The sequence below is a fragment of the Oncorhynchus mykiss genome, chromosome 15, assembly GCF_057628025.1.
Source record: "Oncorhynchus mykiss isolate SJ-2025 chromosome 15, ASM5762802v1, whole genome shotgun sequence".
NCBI classification, from domain to species: Eukaryota; Metazoa; Chordata; class Actinopteri; order Salmoniformes; family Salmonidae; genus Oncorhynchus; species Oncorhynchus mykiss.
In genome coordinates, this window is record NC_143036.1 from 13,804,974 (window position 1) to 13,825,184 (window position 20,211).

Consider the following 20,211-nt stretch of genomic DNA (forward strand, 5'->3'; position numbering starts at 1 on the left):
ACATGGAATGCATTGATGCTAATTAGATGTAACTAACTCGTAGCAATTTAGGCAATTTCAAAGTAGGGTCTGTATCTAATTATTTGACAAAGTAGGCAATCTGCAGTTACCATAGCTATATGCCTATAGCTGAGTAATTAGGCCTAGATTTACAACAACATACATTACATTCAGTAGCTCAATATGTAGGCCTGTAGATCTATAAAATAGGTTTATATATTTAAGCATATTGCAAACATCGTATAAAAGGCTATATTACATCGAAATATTTGTCCGATTGAAATGGAATGATATTTGATGGAAGACGCTGGTCGAAGGGAAGTATAATTTACCTCAGGATAACATATCTGAGGCCAAAGAACATTATTTTTTTTCGTTGTGGATGACCAAGAGAAAAATTATGAAAAGTGCTTAAAGTGGCTGTGCTGTCAAAAACGGGATTTTTCTGTGTTTTATATTTTCACACTTTGAGGTTGGAATAATACTGTGAAATTGTGAAAATGCTGATCCTTTTAGTGTAAGAGCTTTTTGAAAAGACCGCCTGACATTTCAGCTCGTTTTGCATGGGTGGAGTTTTGGCCTGCGTTATAAATTGTTGTACTAGTCCTGGACGCTGATTGGTTAAAACCGCATTCCAGCCGGTGCCTAATTCCACAAGTTTCCACCGGCTAAAGCAATAAAGTTGAAATGCCTATTTACTCTGTTCTGTGTCTCATCAGCCCAGACAGACCATTTATAATCTTGATCTCCACTGTAAAAAGCATCTAGACATCATCTCCCATTTCTTTTAGACTAGCAATTGGTTTTCAAAAGCGGAGATTGGAACAAAACTTGCAGTCTGTCTCTCTGACATTTGCAACATTGTTTCAATATTGAAATTCGATCTCCAGCTGTCCCATTGTAATTAAAGTGTCGGGGTCGGGAGTCGGGATGAGACAGACAAGCAGGCAGCTTTTCTCAGCCAGTCGAAACCATGAATCATCAACACTTTTATGGACATGTCAATAGAAAACAGGTAAAACGAAACAAAATGCAGCTAGCTTGTCGTCTTTGCTGCTTCAGTTTGAAGTGATTGTGTTAGCTGTGTTGTTGGCTAGCTCCTCTGAACAACAGTGTTCTGACGAGAGAGCACATGTTCTATACCAGGTGAAGTCGGGCATCATTAGCTCATTCTTATGAATGTATCCCAAAAAAATGTCACTGGAGAACAACTTAAACAAATTCAAATGAGACTACTTTGCTGTTATTCTGGCTGCACTGCTTGATGTGACTGTAAATTGGCCGTAGTTGGCTAGCTAGCCAGCAAGGGACAATAAAGTGTCCAGCCAGTATGGCAATAGAACATTTAGGTTGAACGACTGGGTTGTGTCCATAGATACAGAACAAAAAGCCTGAACGACTGGGTCGTGTCTCTGGCAACCGAATCAATAGAACGAACGACCAGCAGGCTTGGATAGAAATAGTATGAATAAATTCATGTGAATAAAGTTTTTAATGAAAATATGTCAGTCATTATTTGAGCATGTTGTATAAAAGTGATAATGCCATCGAAGCCGGTGATTGGAGGATATGTTGGCCTTGTCTCGGGTCTAACAACACCTGTGCCAATATATCATTCAAACACCGGCTCCTCGTCATTATCACTTAAATAGACAAACAAAGATAGATTCAAACATCTCTGCCAATAACAGCTAGTTTTCAGGTTACATATCTCCTTTCATAAGGCTCCTCCAATTAAGTCCCTCACTCAAACCACCCAGACAGTCCTAGAAAATGTTTTGCTTGAGAAATTGCTTTTTTGCTTAGAAGCAATTGTTGTTTCTTTTTTGGCCTATTTAATGTAAAACAATCACAGTAATGTACTTATTGTTACCCAGAAATGATTTGATAATGATGTAAAAACAGCTGCATTGTACCTTTAAAAACTGTCAATGTCCACATTATCTGTCACCACAACCACAACCAAGATTACTAGTCAAATGTAATGTACATGTCATAAAACCAACGGCCTTGAATAAAAACACATCCTAACACATCACCACCATGTCACATTTTAAAGGCTAAAGCAACAACCTCACCAGAAACCTTGGCCCCTCCAGTGAAGGGTTGTTGGGTGCACCATGTATCATTAATGACCACTTGCCTGTCACGCCAGTAGACCTACTGTATGGGCTAGATAAAACAACTCACCAGTCGCCTAATGCAGGCTACACAAAATAAAAACCTGCACACACCCAAAAGTTGTCTATCGCTCGAATTGTAAGATTAAGGAACTGGCATCTGCGAGTCAACATGAGGCACATCAACGCCCCCAAACCTAATACCATGCATGGCCTTCAGCTCACCACTGAATAAACTGTGGACAGACCCCTGAATATCCCCGAGCTCAGTAACAATATGAGATAATTGTATCTGGGCATATAAAACTTAACGACTCGCATTTATTAATACTATAAACCCATCAAAAAAGTGATTGAATAGGACAGTCGTTTGATTTCGGCTTCAGACTACGACTTGGTCCTCTTGATCCCTATTTCCCGAACTTTCCACCCGCAAAATACGATCCAATTTGAACTTCTTTAATATTTATATTTTAATGTAATACTTTTATTTTATTACATGTAACCTAATAAAAACGTGTTTATTTTGGGGGATGGACTAATCTTGTTTAAAGACACACCGGTGTCAGCCTAATGAATTACACGTTCTTATAGCCTACGTGCGGCTAACGAAAATGACCTCGACATAAAATCGTATATTGCAAACCTTTAAATTACATGAAAGTCAAACAAAGATTGGAACATATTTTAATTCGAATACTGAAATATATTTTCTATTCCATGATGGTCGACAAGCAATTGACAAAAAAAGATGACTTAGGTTTCAAATGCACCTAAATAAATGTGTAGATTTCCTTCACTGAAAACCTGGAACTTCCTCGCAGCAATTTTTTTCACCCATTAATTTTATAATCCTTTTTATGCTACATATGAATGCGATGGATGAATGCGATGGAAAATATCTTAGTCAATGATATTCTGGGCCTATTCAAAACAAACAAAACCTGAATATTTGAGAGTAGTGGTCTCTTTTGAATGCAATTAAATCAGTGCTGCGCCAGTAAGAGACATCTGTCCATCTTTTCAAAATGTCCTTGGTGGTCTGCTTTGTCTGCCAATTCGTATTATTTGAACAACAAAACAACGGATATTTAACTTAACAATGCATGAATGAAACCAAAATGAAAACATTCAAAGAGACTAAAATCTAGGGAAATTTGTCCAAATAGGTCCTTGACAGATATTTTAAAAATGAATACAGAAGCACATACAGACACCACCAGATATCCCAAAATAAAAACAGCCCAGCGTCTTTAAGTGTAAAATGATTTATTCAGATGTTTTTATGCTGTGCAACAGTAACAATACAATAGTTGTCCATATAATCGAGCGATAGATACAAAGAACACCGGAGACATCAAAACATTTGTCATCGAGCATGAAATGAAGGGAGGGGGGGGGGGGGGGGGGGGCTGTTCAGGTCAAAGTATTTGACAATCGCTGATTAAATATGCATATATTTCGCTATATACATATGTGTGTGTGTGTGTGTGTGTTGACTTTCTGAACTGCTTGATGACTGCAAGGCTTCAGGGTGTTTGAGGCTATAAGCAATTCGATTCCAATTTTGAGTATAGCCTAATAAAAGCATTGCAGGCTACATTTACGTAGATATTTCGTATGTTTTCCCCTAAAATTGTGGGCCTAACACTACAATAGTTGTTTACACATTGTATAGATTAATATTTCTTTGTGAAATGCTTTCCAAAAGCCAATTCGAAAGAACAATGTAGAGGCAACCATTTCCAATATTAGTAAAGCCTACAAGGTTTCATCGCCATGTCGAAATACACACTTCAAATAGGATCAACACACATTCTGATTTGAAAAAATAAAAAACTTGAAAGAAAATAATATAAAAGGCCATCTTCAGTCACATCTGTCGAATAAAAGCAGCTTTTGGGGGACCTTAATTTGCCATTCACCACCAGTCTAACATTTTCACGGTGGCCAACATCCCTTTTACTAACTTAAAGGAAAAATCCACAAAAACAAAAAAATTGTATTTTTGTCATCACTATTCCACTGTTAATACAATCTCAGATTATTTAGCATGTCAGTAGTCAAGTTCTAGATAGGATTTTCAAGAAGCAAAATGTCACATCATCATCATGATGTTGATGTGGCAAGTGACAATTCGCTTCTTGAACATCCTATCTTGAAAACTTGACTGCAAACATGCAAAATATTTTTGAACTGAATCAACTGTACTAATGGAAAAAAAATACACAAATATTGTTAGAGTAGATTTTTCCTTTAATGTCCCACCCTGCTATGTTCCTATAGAAATGCTTCACCTCCACTACATTAAACATATATCATATATTTATAACAACGATAACAAAAAGAGAGCGTCTACAACAATGGAACGACATTGGCATGAAGATATTAGCAGAGCGGTCTGGCATTGGCTGTTGGCCCAGTTTTCAGGCCAGTCCCGAGGACAAAGAAGAACCATTCAGCGAGGCCTTCCGCGGTTTGTTTCCGAAGGGGAATGGTCTGGTAGGGGCAGGGGCCGAGGCGGAGGCGCCGTTGACGGGTTTGGAGATGTGGGGTAAGTGTGGGGACTGCACCGGGGTACCAGGGCTGGGCAAGGAAGAGGTGGAGGGGACGCCGGCAGGGCTGCAGGCTTTGTCGCTGGCAGAGTCGCTCTCAGCGGACCGACCAGTGCTGTTCTGGCCCTCCTGCTGCGGATGACTCATCTTCAGCTTCTTACAGCTCGGTCTGACGCGGTACTTCAACGGCAAAGGGCCATTCTGAAAAACATTTGTAATATTTAGACCTCATCTGGCTCGAAAATTAATGCTTGCAGGGCGATCATGCAATTCTCAAATGTTTCCTTTCATGGGAAATAAATATTTTGAACTTTGAATAGTGAACTTCCATGCATTCCACACTCCACAGTAGACCTATAGGCCGTGTAAATATCACAGAGAAAAATGTTGAAATAACAATTTGTCTACATAATTATTTACTAAAAACAAAATCATCCAGCTTGGTAAAACATGTACATAGCCTTTAAATACAAACAGCAAAGAAATCTTTTGAAATTTGAATTCAATACACCTCTTAAATAATAAATGTCCCCACTGGACTGTGTGTGTGTGTGGGGGGGGGGGGGGGGGGGGGGCATAACTTCCTTGCCTGGGAGTTCACAATTTCCATTGTTAAATTGTAAATAACTTTATGCTCAAAGTCAAAACCTTTTTCAACTGTTTTTATAAATGTCCCCTTTAATGTTATGTTTCTTACCCTTCTCCAGGTGTAAATGTAGGCTACGTCCATTAATGTGTAGTAATCTTTCAGGGGTTCATCTTCATACATCACTTCAACCTATATTGTAGAAATTACACAATTATTTTATTAAATAGGCTAAGTAGTATTTTTTTTCTATTCAACTTCCATTGTCCTCCGATATAATATATCTTCAAATCATCTTGCAGTGATTTGTACTAATGTTTCTAAATTCATCTTATTTATAAAAATAAAAATACATTTTAAAAAATTCAAAAAAAGTGATGCAAGAGATATGGCTGTTATTTTAAAAAGCCAAACAAATTAAAAAATAAAATTGATAAATCTTTACCTGATAGGTACAAGGAATGTCCATCTTACTGCGGAGGAACTTTCTCAGGTGCATGATGGTCATGGCTGCAGGACACTGCAGATACCTCTTATTATTGACCTGGAGAAGGACACACAGAATTCCTGAGAATGTAGATAGTTTCTAAAGACAATTGGATTTGAGGGAGACTTCACCACACACTATATATTTTTTTCTACTTTAAAGTATTAATAATGTCCAGTTCCATCATAGAAAATAGACATGAGACATGCAGTTGGATTTGAAGACAAGTTCTTTAAAGGCCCAGATTTAAGAACAACTCTATATCAGAAACCAATCAATAGGCTCTGTGCAACAACAGAGTGTCAGAACTATCCAGAACTATCTGACAGAGGAACGCTCCTGAGCTTCAGCAGTAGGCAGCCTACCTGTTCTTTAGACTGTTTGTCCTCAGCCACGCCTGTCTTTTTAGCCCTGAGAAAAACAATGTCACACTTGTGTTAGAAAACATCTTGATAATGACCTCAAGATCTTCATGGTCAGAAATGTAACTTTAAAAAAAAAGTATTCTAGAAAGGAAGTCGTTCATGTACACTAAATAATAGACACACTAACACAACTGAGCTAATCAGTTTAGCACACTGAACTATAATAACCATAAGTATTCACCTAGACATTTTCAAGTATATCGGATGATTTCCAAAAAGCCTGGCTGTAAGAGACATGTTGTTGACGTACTTATTGTTGTCGAAGAACTCAATGGAGAGGCTGATGATTTCATCGTCTGTGATGATTCTCTTGTCCTCGTCAGCCACCTCCCCTCGATCCTCATTAGACCTTGTCGTTGCTACACACACACACACACACACACACACACACACACAAAATCAACAAGTTGCAAGAGTTTCCTCCGAAACTGAAAACCGTGAAAGTGAGATCTCAGAAATCCTAGTCACAATCAGCTAATAATATATTGAAGTTTGAGGCGAAAATCAAGACAATCTTACTGGAGCAGGAAATAAATACAGCCTATCCAACCGTTTTGGTTAGAAATAAAACTACTTCATGAGAATAACACATACATACATACATACATATATATATATATATATATATATATATATATATACACATACATACACACACACATTAATTAACTTGGTACAACTCCAGTGGACTTGCACCCTGGCTGACCTTTCCAATAGACTCACCATCTACAGAAGGGTGTGCAGCGTAAAAGTCTCTCCTTCTCTTCATCTCATCTAATAGAAGAGGGAAAAAAACTATGTCACAAATGTTTATTTGAACAGGGATTAAAAACACAAAACAAATAGCACCCATTTCAGCATGTGTCTGTAGATGGCTTTTCAATCTATTTTCCATGGGAGACAGCAGCTCCCATTTTAAACAGGATAATCAACCATTCAGGACATACAGATGACATCACTGAGAACAAGACAATGCCATCACTGATATGAGGGATTTCGCTTACTTTTGAAGAGACCAGGGACCAGCTTGTAGACAATGTCTTGTAGGGTTTTGTCAGACCTTGAAGAGAGTTTTCATACTCAGTCATATTGACCCAGAACTCATTGCATGCTATGAGGTTTTAATAAATTGAAAGATGTCGAGAAAGTAGCCTACCAAAGTTAATGGAAATAGACCAATCCTTTTGATGACATCTAACTGCATTGGGTGGATAATAGCAACAAACAGCAGAAATGTGACAAAACAATGTACGGCTAAATATAAAAATGTTTTTCCCAGGAAACAAAGTGATGCATTACCTTATATTGAGCAGAGGTTTGGTTTTGTGTACTGGCACATCACAGATGGGACAATACTTGCTGGTCTCCAGATAGCGTACAATGCACATCTTGCAGACTGAAACACAAGTTTAAAAAACAGATGGATTCATTTATCAGTGGATAACACTCTGTTACACTAACACACTACAGTTCAAATATGGTATGAATAATGCAACTGACACTTAGGATCTCAGATTGAAGAGTTGTTCATTGCCACACACTTTTTTTTTATTTTTATATTTGTACTTTGTTACATCTAGTGAATCTGACCAATGCATTCATGAGAAGATGAAAGTAAGAGTGAAATATAAATACTATAGTGTGAATTTACAACCATCATTTCATGACTGGTCCAATTCCCGTGTCTGTATTCAGCCTGTGTCACTCACATGAATGAAGACATTCTATAATTGTGGTGGCATCGATAAAGTATCCACCGCACAGCACACACATGAGGTGGGGGTTCAGCTCAGTTATCTTAATTCTGGTCGTTCGATGCATCGTCATGGAAGGAAGAGACCTGCGAGGGAGAGGAAGAGTCACAATCTAACAGGAACGGGTATCCTATATCTATAATAAACATTTTATAAATTGAGGATACTTTTTTTTTTTTAACAGACGGCAACAATAAATGACTATCGATCGGGTCTGCAGTTCTTTCACAGCTTGATCAAGCGGTCGTTCATTAAACCATTTGGAAGGATGTTTTGTTGTTCTACTGGTAGAAAAACACCATACGTTATGCTAATAGTAGCCTATAATAAACTGGGAAGAGGTTGGGCGTTTTTGAGACGCTGACCTAGAGCTTGATTGATAGGTAGCAATTGGTGGGAGTCAATCCGTGTGGATTTGTTGAGGGCACTGCGTTATCATAAATCCATCCTTTCATTGGGATTGTTCATATATATACTGTACATCCCAGCGCTCCTCTATAGATAGATATGGGAGAACGGCGGTCCTCGTTAAACGGATCTCATTTAATCCTACACACGAAGAAATGCTGTATAGACAGACTCACGTAGCCAACCTACACCAGCTCGTCTATTCTAACGATTCCGTATAGAAGAGCCAAAGCACAGGGGTTCTAACGTTCTATTAGCCTATTGGAACCCGATGATAATGGACAACATCATTCAGGCCAGTTGCAATATTGAATACGATATTCTTCAATGAATCCTTTAACCTTTGAGGATGCGGCAGACCGTAATTCACTCCGTGTCAGGTGTAACCACACATGGAAATTCTTACCGTTTCTATGGCAACTTAGGTTGCACTACTTGGCATCTTGCCAGTGACCAATACCGAGTGACTTGCTTCGCTCGGAGACCGATCACCGCTCGCGTTGATGCTAATGTGACGACGAATAATAGGCTATGAAAATAAATATCAGTCCTTCCCTCGCGAAGCGAGTACAGTCAGTCCCCACACCATGGCTGCCATTTTGTAAAGAACGCCTCGCTAGAATATATTAGCGCGATTCCCGACAACCGGGAACAATTTCCACACCGACGCAAGTTTCATTCGGTTCCTAATTCCTGGTAGCCAATCGTATCCCCATGCCTTACGCATTAGTTTGGATAAACATATTTTCCGTTGCTTGTGCCGTTTCCGTGTGCATCCTGCAGTCTGCCTGGGCGCGCGGCACAGTGCAATAACAACATGGCTCGACCTTAAGATTACATTGACCAAGTATTTTCTCTGCCCGTATGAAGTTGAAGCCCCAGAGAAACCTCGCCACTGATCAGCCAACACAACATGGATCACGAATTAAGTGCCATATAACGGCCATATTCAAAAAGCCAGCAGGTAACAACAATGTAGTGTAGGAAAAGGTTTCGAAAACACTGTCTGGAGGGAGGGACATTTTTTAAATAAGTTCCACAATATTTTTTGTAGACATTTTTGGGGGGCGTTAATAGGCTACTAGCTTTTTTTCTGCAACATGGTAACTGCGGTGCCAACGACTATGGGTCTGCGTCCGTCTGAGCCTTCAGTCAAAACATGGGGGAAATGGACTGATTCTGTGTGGCAGAAGCTTTTGGCTTCCTGGCACAAGGAATAAAACTCACGAACAAACAAGAAACATAGTCACATGGGCACTGCTGGTCATGCGTAACAGCACGCTCGCGCTATATAAATTGGAACGATTCTGCGTGTATGGTGAAAAAAAAACTACCGGGCTCGTCATTTTATAAGGATGCAACTTATGTCAAATAGATTGAGAAAAATAGATGAATAAAAATACCGATATGGACTCCACTGGTGTGGAATACCCCAGCTCTTCCTGTCATTAAAAACATATATTTGAATGAAACGCAGTGAAGGATCCCGCATTGCCATCACAGTGGCTGTCACGCATCGTGTGCAACGCAAACAGCCTGTTACGCCATCAATCGATTAACTAGCTGATGTTTGCACAACTGGCACTGGTCATAGCAGAGCCTTTGTAAAGTAAATGCTGCCACGCAGTAACATGCCTATTGTAACTTCCTCTGCAAGCATCACTATGGAACAACATGTATATATTACCCAGGACACAACTCTAAAACATCAATAAAGCACTAGAGGAAAACGTATCCTAAAATGTATTTCCAGATACATTTTAGTTGAGACTCATAAAACAGCGGTATTATCAATAACAATGTTGATAAGATTGGATCCCAATTGCATTCTAGCGTACTGTACTCTAGCACATTGGGTCATGCATGAACTGTGTGTTGCATGGCGCAACTCTGGATTTCTCTCTAGGTATAAAATGAATGGCGGAAAATGGTATGTAGGACAGGCAGGTTTTTGTCTCCCCCCAAAATAATTAAGGAAAAGTGGAGCATCAACCATGTATAATCTAAACACAATATACACTATTTCTTCTCTGGTAATACAATATGAATACAGATAATACAGTATAGCACCTATCTCCTCGTCCTCGAGTGCTGACTGTTTTGGTCTATATATAATATCCTGCACCATTCTCGACATTTTTTGGATGGAACCCTAATCTATATTCATCAGCAGCTGGATTTGCGTCACCATTTTCGGATATTAATTTCGCTATGGGAAAGACGAGGCCTCACTTTATAGAATTGATCAATAAGTCAACTTTGAAATCTCATTTTTTTTGCCTGGGCGTCAAAGTTGTACTTCAACAAGTGTCACAAACAGAAACATTGTATCAACATAAATCAAGCCACAACAACAGTATACAAGCGCCGACGTTGACAACCTCACTCCCACATAAATCCTCTATTGGTAGGTTGTCAACTGTCAAACAACGTTAGGATATATATATTCAGTACCAAACAGCACCTTTCCACATGACAGATAATCTCCCACTCAGCATGTGCAGGTTGATAACCTGATCATAACTATGTTATTACGAAGCAAGGCATACACGTAGCAGACGCCATCGATCCATGCAAACACATAGTGTATCAAACCAATCCAGCAAGAGAATGTTCTAGCACTGTGTAAAACGTTCTTAGTCTGACATGTCTGATCTTTGCAGGGTTCATTTGTTATGCACGTTCCCACTTTATAAAACATGTTATGCTCTACTGTGAGTTAACATTAAGCGTCCAGAGTGTTGGTTTCAACAGAGGAAAAAACAACCATCCGCTAAACTCATGTTGGCTGATGAAGGACCAATACAACATCAAGGAGGCTACGGATGGTAAAACTCAATAGTAAATAGGCCTATCTGAATTTTACAGATCATTTCAAGATGGTAAGCTACTTGACAAGACCCTTGTACTCAATCAATCAATGGACTTTTGTAGCCAACGTAAGAAAAATCCTAAAATTGGTTTCATGCATGATTCATGTGCGTCAACATCGTTATGCACTCAGCTTGCGTGTGTACGTTCAAATCCATATTTTACAACTGTTGGTGACGATATTTTCATTAATAATTGAAATTGTTTACCCTCCACCGATATAGGCTACTGAGTACCCGTTCACCAAGGGGGAAGTTAAGTTAATAAAAACAACAATTGGCGACGTGGGCGTAATGCAACCACACTGATCTGTCCCCAACATCCAAAGGATCATATTTCTATAAAATGGGGACAGTATATGGAACCAAACCAACCAGGAGAACCATTGAACCGTGTGCTGCCGTAAGCACCTCACCCATCTCCGTCCCGTTCGATTGAGATCACCGACTTTGTGGAAATCTAACAAATGTCACAGAAACACTCTCCGTGGACACGCATAACAGATCATTACATGAAATACTACGTCATGTGGTGCGCTGGTTTATTGAACACAAAACCAAGACGTACGCGTGAAGGGAACCAAATTTAAAAAGCAGTGCCAGGACAGAGCTCCACGTCCGTGTGCGCGAGACACCGTCAAAGCCCCACATCCACCACCTCCTGGAACCCCATTTAAACCCGTAGAAAAACACAATTAAACGCCGAAAACACACTCGTTATTCGTCCGTTGGTAAGAATATATATCGAATAATACATACCTAGAGACTCGGCTGGCGATCTGCGAGACTGGAGACGGAGAGACAATGAAAGTTAGGAGGCGATCAGCAGTAAATTAATTCGAGCTCAGCCGCCATCTTGAAACGAACGAGCTGCAGACGCTGTCAATTGCGGAGAGTGCAAGGCAACCCCGGGCTCATTTCAGATGCGTAAAATTCGTATTTTTCTCCTGCTGTGCACTTTAGGTGCGTAAAGTGTCCTCCGTTGTCGAAGATTTCAGACTTTTGGCTGTGCGTTCCGAATGGTGTGTTTGCGGTCCTGATTACTTTGCCTCCAAAATCGTCTCTTTGAAAAATGCAGCAGTGTGGCTCCGTAGAAACTGACACCGTCCCCAAAATGGCTTGTAGTTCGACCGCCCCGCTCTGGTCACGTGCTATGATTCCTTAAGGGTGGCCTGGAAATTTGTGTCGGTGTATTCGGAAGGCTCGCCAATTCATGATGCTTTGGAAAATGACACAAATAATATCTAGGTTATCCAAAGCCCATCATGTTGACTGATTGGGTCATTTGCTTTGAACGTTTTAGTGGCACTTAAAGCGACAACATACAGCGCCGATGTTTTCTAAACAATAGCCAGCGTGCGTTTTTCCAACTCCCGTTTTTATTCTGTGCCTCCCCCATGTCTATTTCCAAAAGAATGAGCTTGGCAAAATGCGTCTTTGTCATAAATGCTTTGGATACCTTTGCCAACATACCATACCCGATGGAAATCTTTAGCTACGGTGTTTATATTCCATAACCGATGACCCCATAGCGTACTAATTTAGGATCGACCTGAAAAGAGGGGCATCTTCCAATGTTTAAGAATATTAAGTATTGTAGGCTACAATAGCTCGGCTATAGGACGAGGCTATGAACCATAAACTGTAGACTATGCAGTTCCCTTTGGCCAGCCATTATGACTGCCACAGTGCATTGACACCAGTTTATAAACTAGATATGTAATGACATCCTCACCATTGACACGAGGTTCTCTCCAATTTGGATTATTTGTTTGATACAAATACCTGTCCCCTTCAGCTCTCGTCGTCATGTGGCACAAATCCTCCTTTGGCAAAGTCTCTTTCCAAAATACCTACAAGCTCATATCAGGCAGAAAGTGTTCTCTACATAGACTACATATCTAGAGATGATATGAAGGATGTGCCTTGGACTATATAACCTACTTTAATATAATTTGGCTCCTCTCCTCTTCAGCCTGCAAGTTCCCAGAAAAAAAACATGCATTTCATTGAACGTATTTATTGATAACAATACATCTTTGCAGAACGGACAACCAACAGTATATATACTTACGAAAGAAATTAGTATAAAATACAATGCGGACACAAATAATATCAACACCGCTTGAAATCGCTGAATTTCATTGCTTTGAGAAGAGAGAAGAGTGGAGCAGATGAGAAGAGGGGTCACGTGAGAAACCGGATTCCACAGTTCTTGCAGGGCGCTTCGAGCACAACGCAAGTTTACAACTGCGTAGCCTTCTCGAGACTCTTGGCAGCGTCTTTCATCTTTCCCACCAAATCCTGAAAACAAAGTCACAGTCAGTCCTCTACAAAACAGTGAATGAGGGAGAGTTTGAATCACAAACCATTTAATGGTTTCCCTCGCTGACTGCAGAAACTATGTTGAATATAAATGATAACCTTGCCTCAGTCATTCCATGTAATCCATCAGATTACCAAGAAATGTTCTGCTAAAACCTGGCAGGATGGGAGTCGATTCCTTTTAAATTCATAACGGAATTTTTTATTATAACAATGTTCCTCAACTAAAAAGGAATGCAACCGTTCAGGTTCACCTCACCCAAAAGGGTCAAAACAGTGTTCCGAACACATTAACAAACTCCCTATCTCTTGGCACAAAGTAAACTCTTCAAAATACATTATGGGGCTGTTTCAATGCAATTAACTGGATAGAAGGATAGAAGCTTTAGCTACATGGTTAAAATGTAGTGAAGAAGCCAAAGCATGAGATGTTGAAGCAGACAACCTCAGGTCGCAGTGAAGACATTGAAAATATAAGGGATGTGGCTTACATCGAACTCAATTAAGCAAAAGTTTAAAGAACATGCCGCAATTGAGACTTTTTGTTTTAGGATAAGAATAAGTTTTTAGGCTAAACTTTTAAATCCTGAGACTACTGCATGCCCTGTCAAAAAAGCTGAACCGCGGAGTCTTTCCATCAATATCCACACAGAAAATGGATGATTTGGCAACCGACAATTTGAGATATTACTTAAAAATGTGAATTGAAATCACCATTGTTTTTCTGTTAAATAGATGCATATTTAGAATAAATTGGAGGGGGAAAAAAAGGTCAAACCCGATGGATCGAACCGTCTCCAGAACAATATTGAAATTACTGCACATGGACTAAAATACAGCTATTTTGTAGGATAAGATTTACATCTCTGCTAAATCTACTAGATATACACCCATCTAGATACACATTGTTGAAAGACATCTTATTCAATAAAAAGTGTAATAATCATTTGAATTGCAGGCTGCAAACGAAACGTTTTTTTTTTCTCCGTGTGATTGTCTTTGTGCTCATTCACGTGGACCTAAACGCTCATGATATAGGCCTACAGATCTGTAAAGGAGCCGAATGCTGAATTGGAAAATACAGTGTTGTCTATTCAACTCAATAGCACATTCAGAATTGTATGTCAAACACTATCACATCCTTTCTGTGAAATGACCTTAACCAACTAATGGATCGACCCACATTCCATATAGGCTGCAACAACACATTAGCTACCTGAAGTTGCTCCATCGTGCAGCTAAAATGTAGATCTTCTGACGATCCTCCGTTGTTGGCATTCTGTAAAAGTATAGGCTAACATAGGTTATGATGACACGTTTAAATACCAAACAGTTTTAGATCATTGGGTTCTGGAAAGGAACATACCTCAACGTTTAATGAAATCAGATAGGACGGCTCGTTGACCTTATGCACATGCCCGTTCTGTCATGGAAACAAACACATTTGTATCCAATATATATATGCATATATAGCTCTATATGATTTAGAAACCATAATTATCTGATCGTATTGCCGTTTATCACCAACCAATACCTTGATACAGTACTCCAGGCGCCAGGACACGTCATTGATATGAGGTGGGCATCTCCCTAAACTAAAACGATAACCAAAATACTGAATTAGGCTACCCGATACATATAATATTAAAATATTATATTCACAAGGCAAATGAGCATGCATTCATGATCCCATGAATAGAGATGTATCTATAGGCTGTTCAACGGTAGCCTTATTACATGAAAAATATTTTTGTTTATTTAAACCAGAGTCATTCCAAGCGTTAGTGATATTACGTGTAAAAATCAAAAACGTCTTATCACTGCTGGAGCCCTATGGGGAACAGGCCCAGAGAAACAGTTTTCAGATTTCTGAAGTTTGTTTGTCAGGATGAAGACAAAGGGGCCACTCGTTTTGATTAATTACAGCGTAAAAGCAGCGTATATCAATGCGCTACAAACAAACGCCCCTCGTAAAATAACTGCACTTTCTCCAAGGAAAATAAACAGATTCAAAGTATTTGTTTGAACCAAAATGTCATGTCACATTTGCATGGCAATTCAACAATCTTAAACGATCAAGAGATCATGCATCATGTGAAAATATAAGTCACAAATAAATGTGAACTAATTTAGGCTAGTTCCATAGCCTAGTTTGCTGCTCTCTAGGAAAGTGAAGCATAAAAATATTGAAGGATATGGTCAATGTGCTGACAGCTCAGAAGCTATAAACTTGTAAATTTTAATTGAGCTAAAAATTGTGTAAAATAATCACATTAATTGCAACGATTTTCAAGCTTATTCAGTTTACTCATCTGGGTTTATGAAAATGAAGAATATATATTTTCTGATGTCAGTGTCTAAATGTAACTGTTCAATACATTTGAAATAAACCCCAAAACTTATGACTCAAACATTAAACAAACACATTTGTATCCAATGAAAACCTCTATATGGTTTTAATGTCCACTCCTCTATTTTAGACTGTACATGATGTTTCAATGGGGATGGGAATTTGTACTGGGCAAAATATATAATATTACTGGAAAATGTCAATGGAAGAGATCAATACCATTTGTAAATTTCTACAGGGGTGTTAATGAAGTGTAAACTGCATCATCACTAAAGTGATGTCATGTCACTAAAGTGATGTCATGTCATGAGCCATATAAGAAACAGAACACAAATCAAACTCTGATAAAGTATTTTCTATACGACTGTGTCTGCATTGCTGAGATGTGTTAGAATGTGGGCCCACAGTGAACAAACATATCTGTACTGTGGTGACCCAGAAGTATTTTTGTACAAACAGACAATATAGGATTTTATTTTTAAATCAAGTAGATTTGTCCACTCAAAGCTTCAGCCACAATATTTCCAGTCATCAATTGTTATGGCATTACAAATTGGCCTAGAGGAAATACAGACATAATCTCACCTTGACAATAGAGTTTCCAGATCACTTCTACATTTCTGGAGAACACATAAAAAAAAAAAGACAGTTTGGGGGTTGATATCTGGAATGGATTTCAAATGAACTTCGTTGCAATGAGAAGGTGACATGCTATTAACATAATAAGTTAGTTATCACCTGGTACGTAGTGTAGAAAACTTCTGTTCTCTCCGCATCAAAACCAACATCCTCCAGGCACGCACTGCAATGACAAAATCAGCTCCCATTTTTTATCAATACAGTAATCATAATGAACTCACGCTGTCTTTTTCCTGATCAAGACCAGCTGATTTGATTTGTAGGCGGGTGAAGTGGAATAATCTCGATGGCAGAGTGCTCCACATTTTGTCATGCATCATCTTATCAAGCCAAAGGCAAGCCCTCAACATTGTGTGGACAGTAAAATATGGTCTAGGTCTATTCTCCTCCAACATTGTCCCCAGGCTCTGGGGGACCGTCAAGATTAATTATTCACCAACTTCAGAGAGGTCCACCTCCATTTGCAATAATATAACAGGACAGACCAAGCGTTACCTTATAGTGGATTTGTCAGCATTTTGTTTGACCCCCTCCAGTATGCAGGTCGTGGCAGCAGTATGACAATGTTTCAGCAACTTCTGGTCAAGACGTTTAAATTCAGGCTGATCTATGATCAGAGAAAAACCAGTTATACATCACATCTATAATAACTGTATCCTAATCTCTCTGTGAACTGTTGTATCGTTTTATAGTGAGCCTAATCATCTTTAGAGTGTATATTCTCCAGTTCCAGTAACCTAAACTTAACTAAAACGGATAAATTGGTCATGCAAATTAACAACATGCAACATTCTGTAGCGTGCGCGCGCGGGGACACACACACAAGCACACACACACAATAAATTATATAGCCCAATTAATTCACTCTTTTCGGCTATAACTAGAAACATACAACTTCATAAAAATATAAAATGTCGTAATTGGGAGCAATGCCATTTGCAAGTTTTTGGTTCCAGATTGCTTCCTAAAATCATCATTTTAGAACGGTAGCCAAGCCTGCACCCTCACTAGCCTTATCAGTAGGCCTATTGTCACATTTCCTGGCCATAACTAGCTACAAAGTATCCGATTACGCTACCAATTAAAACATGAAGGATACGAACACTGTTACATTTGATACGTTTCAGATCGATGGGTGTTACACTGTATCGTACATTCCAAGATTGAGATTTTCTGATAAAGCTAGCTTTCAAACTGATGATGCTAGCCTTCAAATCAACCTGGGAATAAACCGGAAGCTCTGGAAGCAGCAGAAACAAACCGCGACACGAAAAAGGGAAGGCAGAGCGGTCTTACCGAGAACACTACGATCTGCATGGGCTGATAGCAAACTGCGAAAAGCCACTTCTATGAACACTGAGAAGGTTTTCATGTCGAAAAACGTCGCGTCTGCTAGAGACTGCAGCCCTTTCTGCACGGACTCAGACAACTCCATTTTGAGAGAGGAATGACCCACGACACCGGATCACGTGACGAGATCAGCTGACACTGCATGCAGAACGGATAAAATAAGACAGTCACACGGCGTTCATTCACTGCTTGTACAGAAGTGAAAACATCTATAGTTTCACAATGTATCGCGTATTTACGTTTAATTTAGGCTACAGTAGTCCTATCTTTCATTCAGGAAAAATATATTGGCATAGTTTATTCTCAAGTAGGTCTAAATCATGATTGAGCATGTGAGGCTACAGGACAGAGCACTACATCTTTTGTTGCCCCATTTCCAAAGGTCTTTTCGAGGTGGTAAACTGATAGTCGTGACGTCATTGCACTCAGAAGAAGTTGGAGGGTAACCTAACTAAGTCATCTTATGTTTACGTTAGTCCCAGGCTTACTTTAGTCCTAGGCTTACTTTAGTCCTAGGCTTACTTTAGTCATAGACTTACTTTAGTCCTGGGTTTACTTTAGTCCTAGGCTTACTTCAGTCCTAGGCTTACTTTAGTCCTAGGCTTACTTCAGTCCTAGGCTTACTTTAGTCCTAGGCTTACTTTAGTCCTGGGTTTACTTTAGTCCTAGGCTTACTTCAGTCCTAGGCTTACTTTAGTCCTAGGCTTACTTTAGTCCTAGGCTTACTTCAGTCCTAGGCTTACTTTAGTCCTAGGCTTACATTTACTTTGGTCTGGACCTTATAGCCCATTTCTCAAGACAGGGCATATTATTTCCCTTCAATTTTTCAACCCTGAGGAAGGCCCATCATGTTTGGACTAATTAGGCCTACTATCTGAATAGATCATGAAAGAGACAGTTGCATTGAGGGCTAGTTTGGTAGTAAAACAATATTCCAAACCTTTTCCTAAAGACAACATAATATTCAGAACCTTGTCCCAAAGACAACATAATATTCAGAACCTTGACCCAAACACAACCTAACAATATTCCAAACCTTTTCCTAAAGACAACATGATATTCAGAACCTTGTCCCAAAGACAACATAACAATATTCAGAACCTTGACCCAAAGACAACATAATATTCAGAACCTTGACCCAAAGACAACATAACAATATTCAGAACCTTGACCCAAAGACAACATAACAATATTCAGAACCTTGTCCCAAACACAACATAACAATATTCAGAACCTTGACCCAAACACAACATAACAATATTCAGAATCTTGTCTCAAACACAACATAACAATATTCAGAACCTTGACCCAAACACAACATAACAATATTCAGAATCTTGTCTCAAACACAACATAACAATATTCAGAACCTTGACCCAAACACAACATAACAATATTCAGAACCTTGACCCAAAGACAACATAACAATATTCAGAACCTTGTCCCAAACACAACATATTTTAGTAACCTTAACCCAACACCTAGCGACCTCATCAAGAGGTTCGGACCTATACTCAGAAGTAGGATGCCAGCCGCAGGGCCATCAGAGAGTCTGAGAGATGTGGGGACATGCTCTCCAGAAGGAAGGGGGTAATGTAGCAACCTTAACCCAGCATCTAGCGATGTCTACCTCATCAAGAGGTTTGGACCTCTTGACGTAACGGTTAAGGTGTTGGCTTGACAGTCGCTAGATCCGGGTTGGAGACCCAGTCTCCTGTACGATAAACCAAGTTAGTTTGCAATGCGTGCATCTACAGGAGAAAGACAACCTGGAGCTGGTAAAGGTCAAAGATCATGACCTCTCATCTGGCTGGCTCTCCTGGGTCATCCCAGACAGTGCAAGGGCTCCCAACTTTTTTCTTCAATATATTTGCCAATATCCAAATGTCAGCTAAACATTGAATATTGCAAATCGCTATTGTTGTTCTTTATGACAATATAACCAATTGCTATGAGAAATTGCTTTATTTTTTTTTTTTAACTCAGTAACAACCGGTTAACCCTTTTATTTTTTGTCTCTGGAGGCTAGGCACACATCTCAGAAAAAAAAACGTTTTTGACACTGGACATCTTTCGTTACTTTTTTACTTTGTCATCTAGCTGGCTCTGTCCGGCGCCTCATGCTCTTTCTAACTAGCCCACTTTTGTCCGTGGGATTCCGCTGACCATTAATCATCCGCGAGTTCATAGATAAATCTACATTTGTCCCGACGGTCAATAGCCGACGGCCAATAATAGAATATGCATAAATCTGCATTATAACCACTGACTGTCGTTTGATGCCAAACCGATTTCCAATGATTAGAAACAGCCAGAATAACATAGCCTATAGCCTAAAAATG

At 39.4% G+C, this 20,211-nt stretch overlaps 2 protein-coding genes across 8 annotated transcripts; both read right to left on the bottom strand.

The window, feature by feature from the left end:
* Window positions 1-3,372: 3,372 nt before the first annotated feature.
* Window positions 3,373-13,181, bottom strand: LOC110489603 (polycomb complex protein BMI-1-A). 6 transcript variants are annotated; one of them, XM_090199265.1, is made up of 11 exons: window positions 11,965-12,321; window positions 7,883-8,013; window positions 7,473-7,569; window positions 7,330-7,371; window positions 7,178-7,233; window positions 6,897-6,947; window positions 6,424-6,532; window positions 6,114-6,159; window positions 5,707-5,805; window positions 5,373-5,453; window positions 3,373-4,876 (listed from the first exon to the last, which is right to left on the bottom strand). In XM_090199265.1, exons 6-11 carry the CDS (start codon window positions 6,940-6,942, stop codon window positions 4,547-4,549), a joined length of 711 nt encoding a protein of 236 aa, XP_090055391.1. In that variant the 5' UTR covers window positions 6,943-6,947; window positions 7,178-7,233; window positions 7,330-7,371; window positions 7,473-7,569; window positions 7,883-8,013; window positions 11,965-12,321; the 3' UTR covers window positions 3,373-4,546. The 6 variants fall into 6 exon arrangements, with proteins under 6 accessions (XP_090055391.1, XP_090055392.1, XP_090055390.1 ...); XM_090199266.1 differs by lacking the exon at window positions 11,965-12,321 and adding an exon at window positions 8,742-9,146; XM_090199264.1 differs by lacking the exons at window positions 7,330-7,371; window positions 11,965-12,321 and adding an exon at window positions 12,941-13,181.
* A 28-nt stretch (window positions 13,182-13,209) lies between these two features.
* Window positions 13,210-17,994, bottom strand: LOC100305158 (COMM domain containing 3). 2 transcript variants are annotated; one of them, XM_021562209.3, is made up of 8 exons: window positions 17,816-17,994; window positions 17,015-17,126; window positions 16,619-16,682; window positions 16,466-16,500; window positions 15,065-15,125; window positions 14,897-14,953; window positions 14,747-14,824; window positions 13,210-13,509 (listed from the first exon to the last, which is right to left on the bottom strand). In XM_021562209.3, exons 1-8 carry the CDS (start codon window positions 17,952-17,954, stop codon window positions 13,450-13,452), a joined length of 606 nt encoding a protein of 201 aa, XP_021417884.1. In that variant the 5' UTR covers window positions 17,955-17,994; the 3' UTR covers window positions 13,210-13,449.
* Between the last annotated feature and the right edge of the window lie 2,217 nt (window positions 17,995-20,211).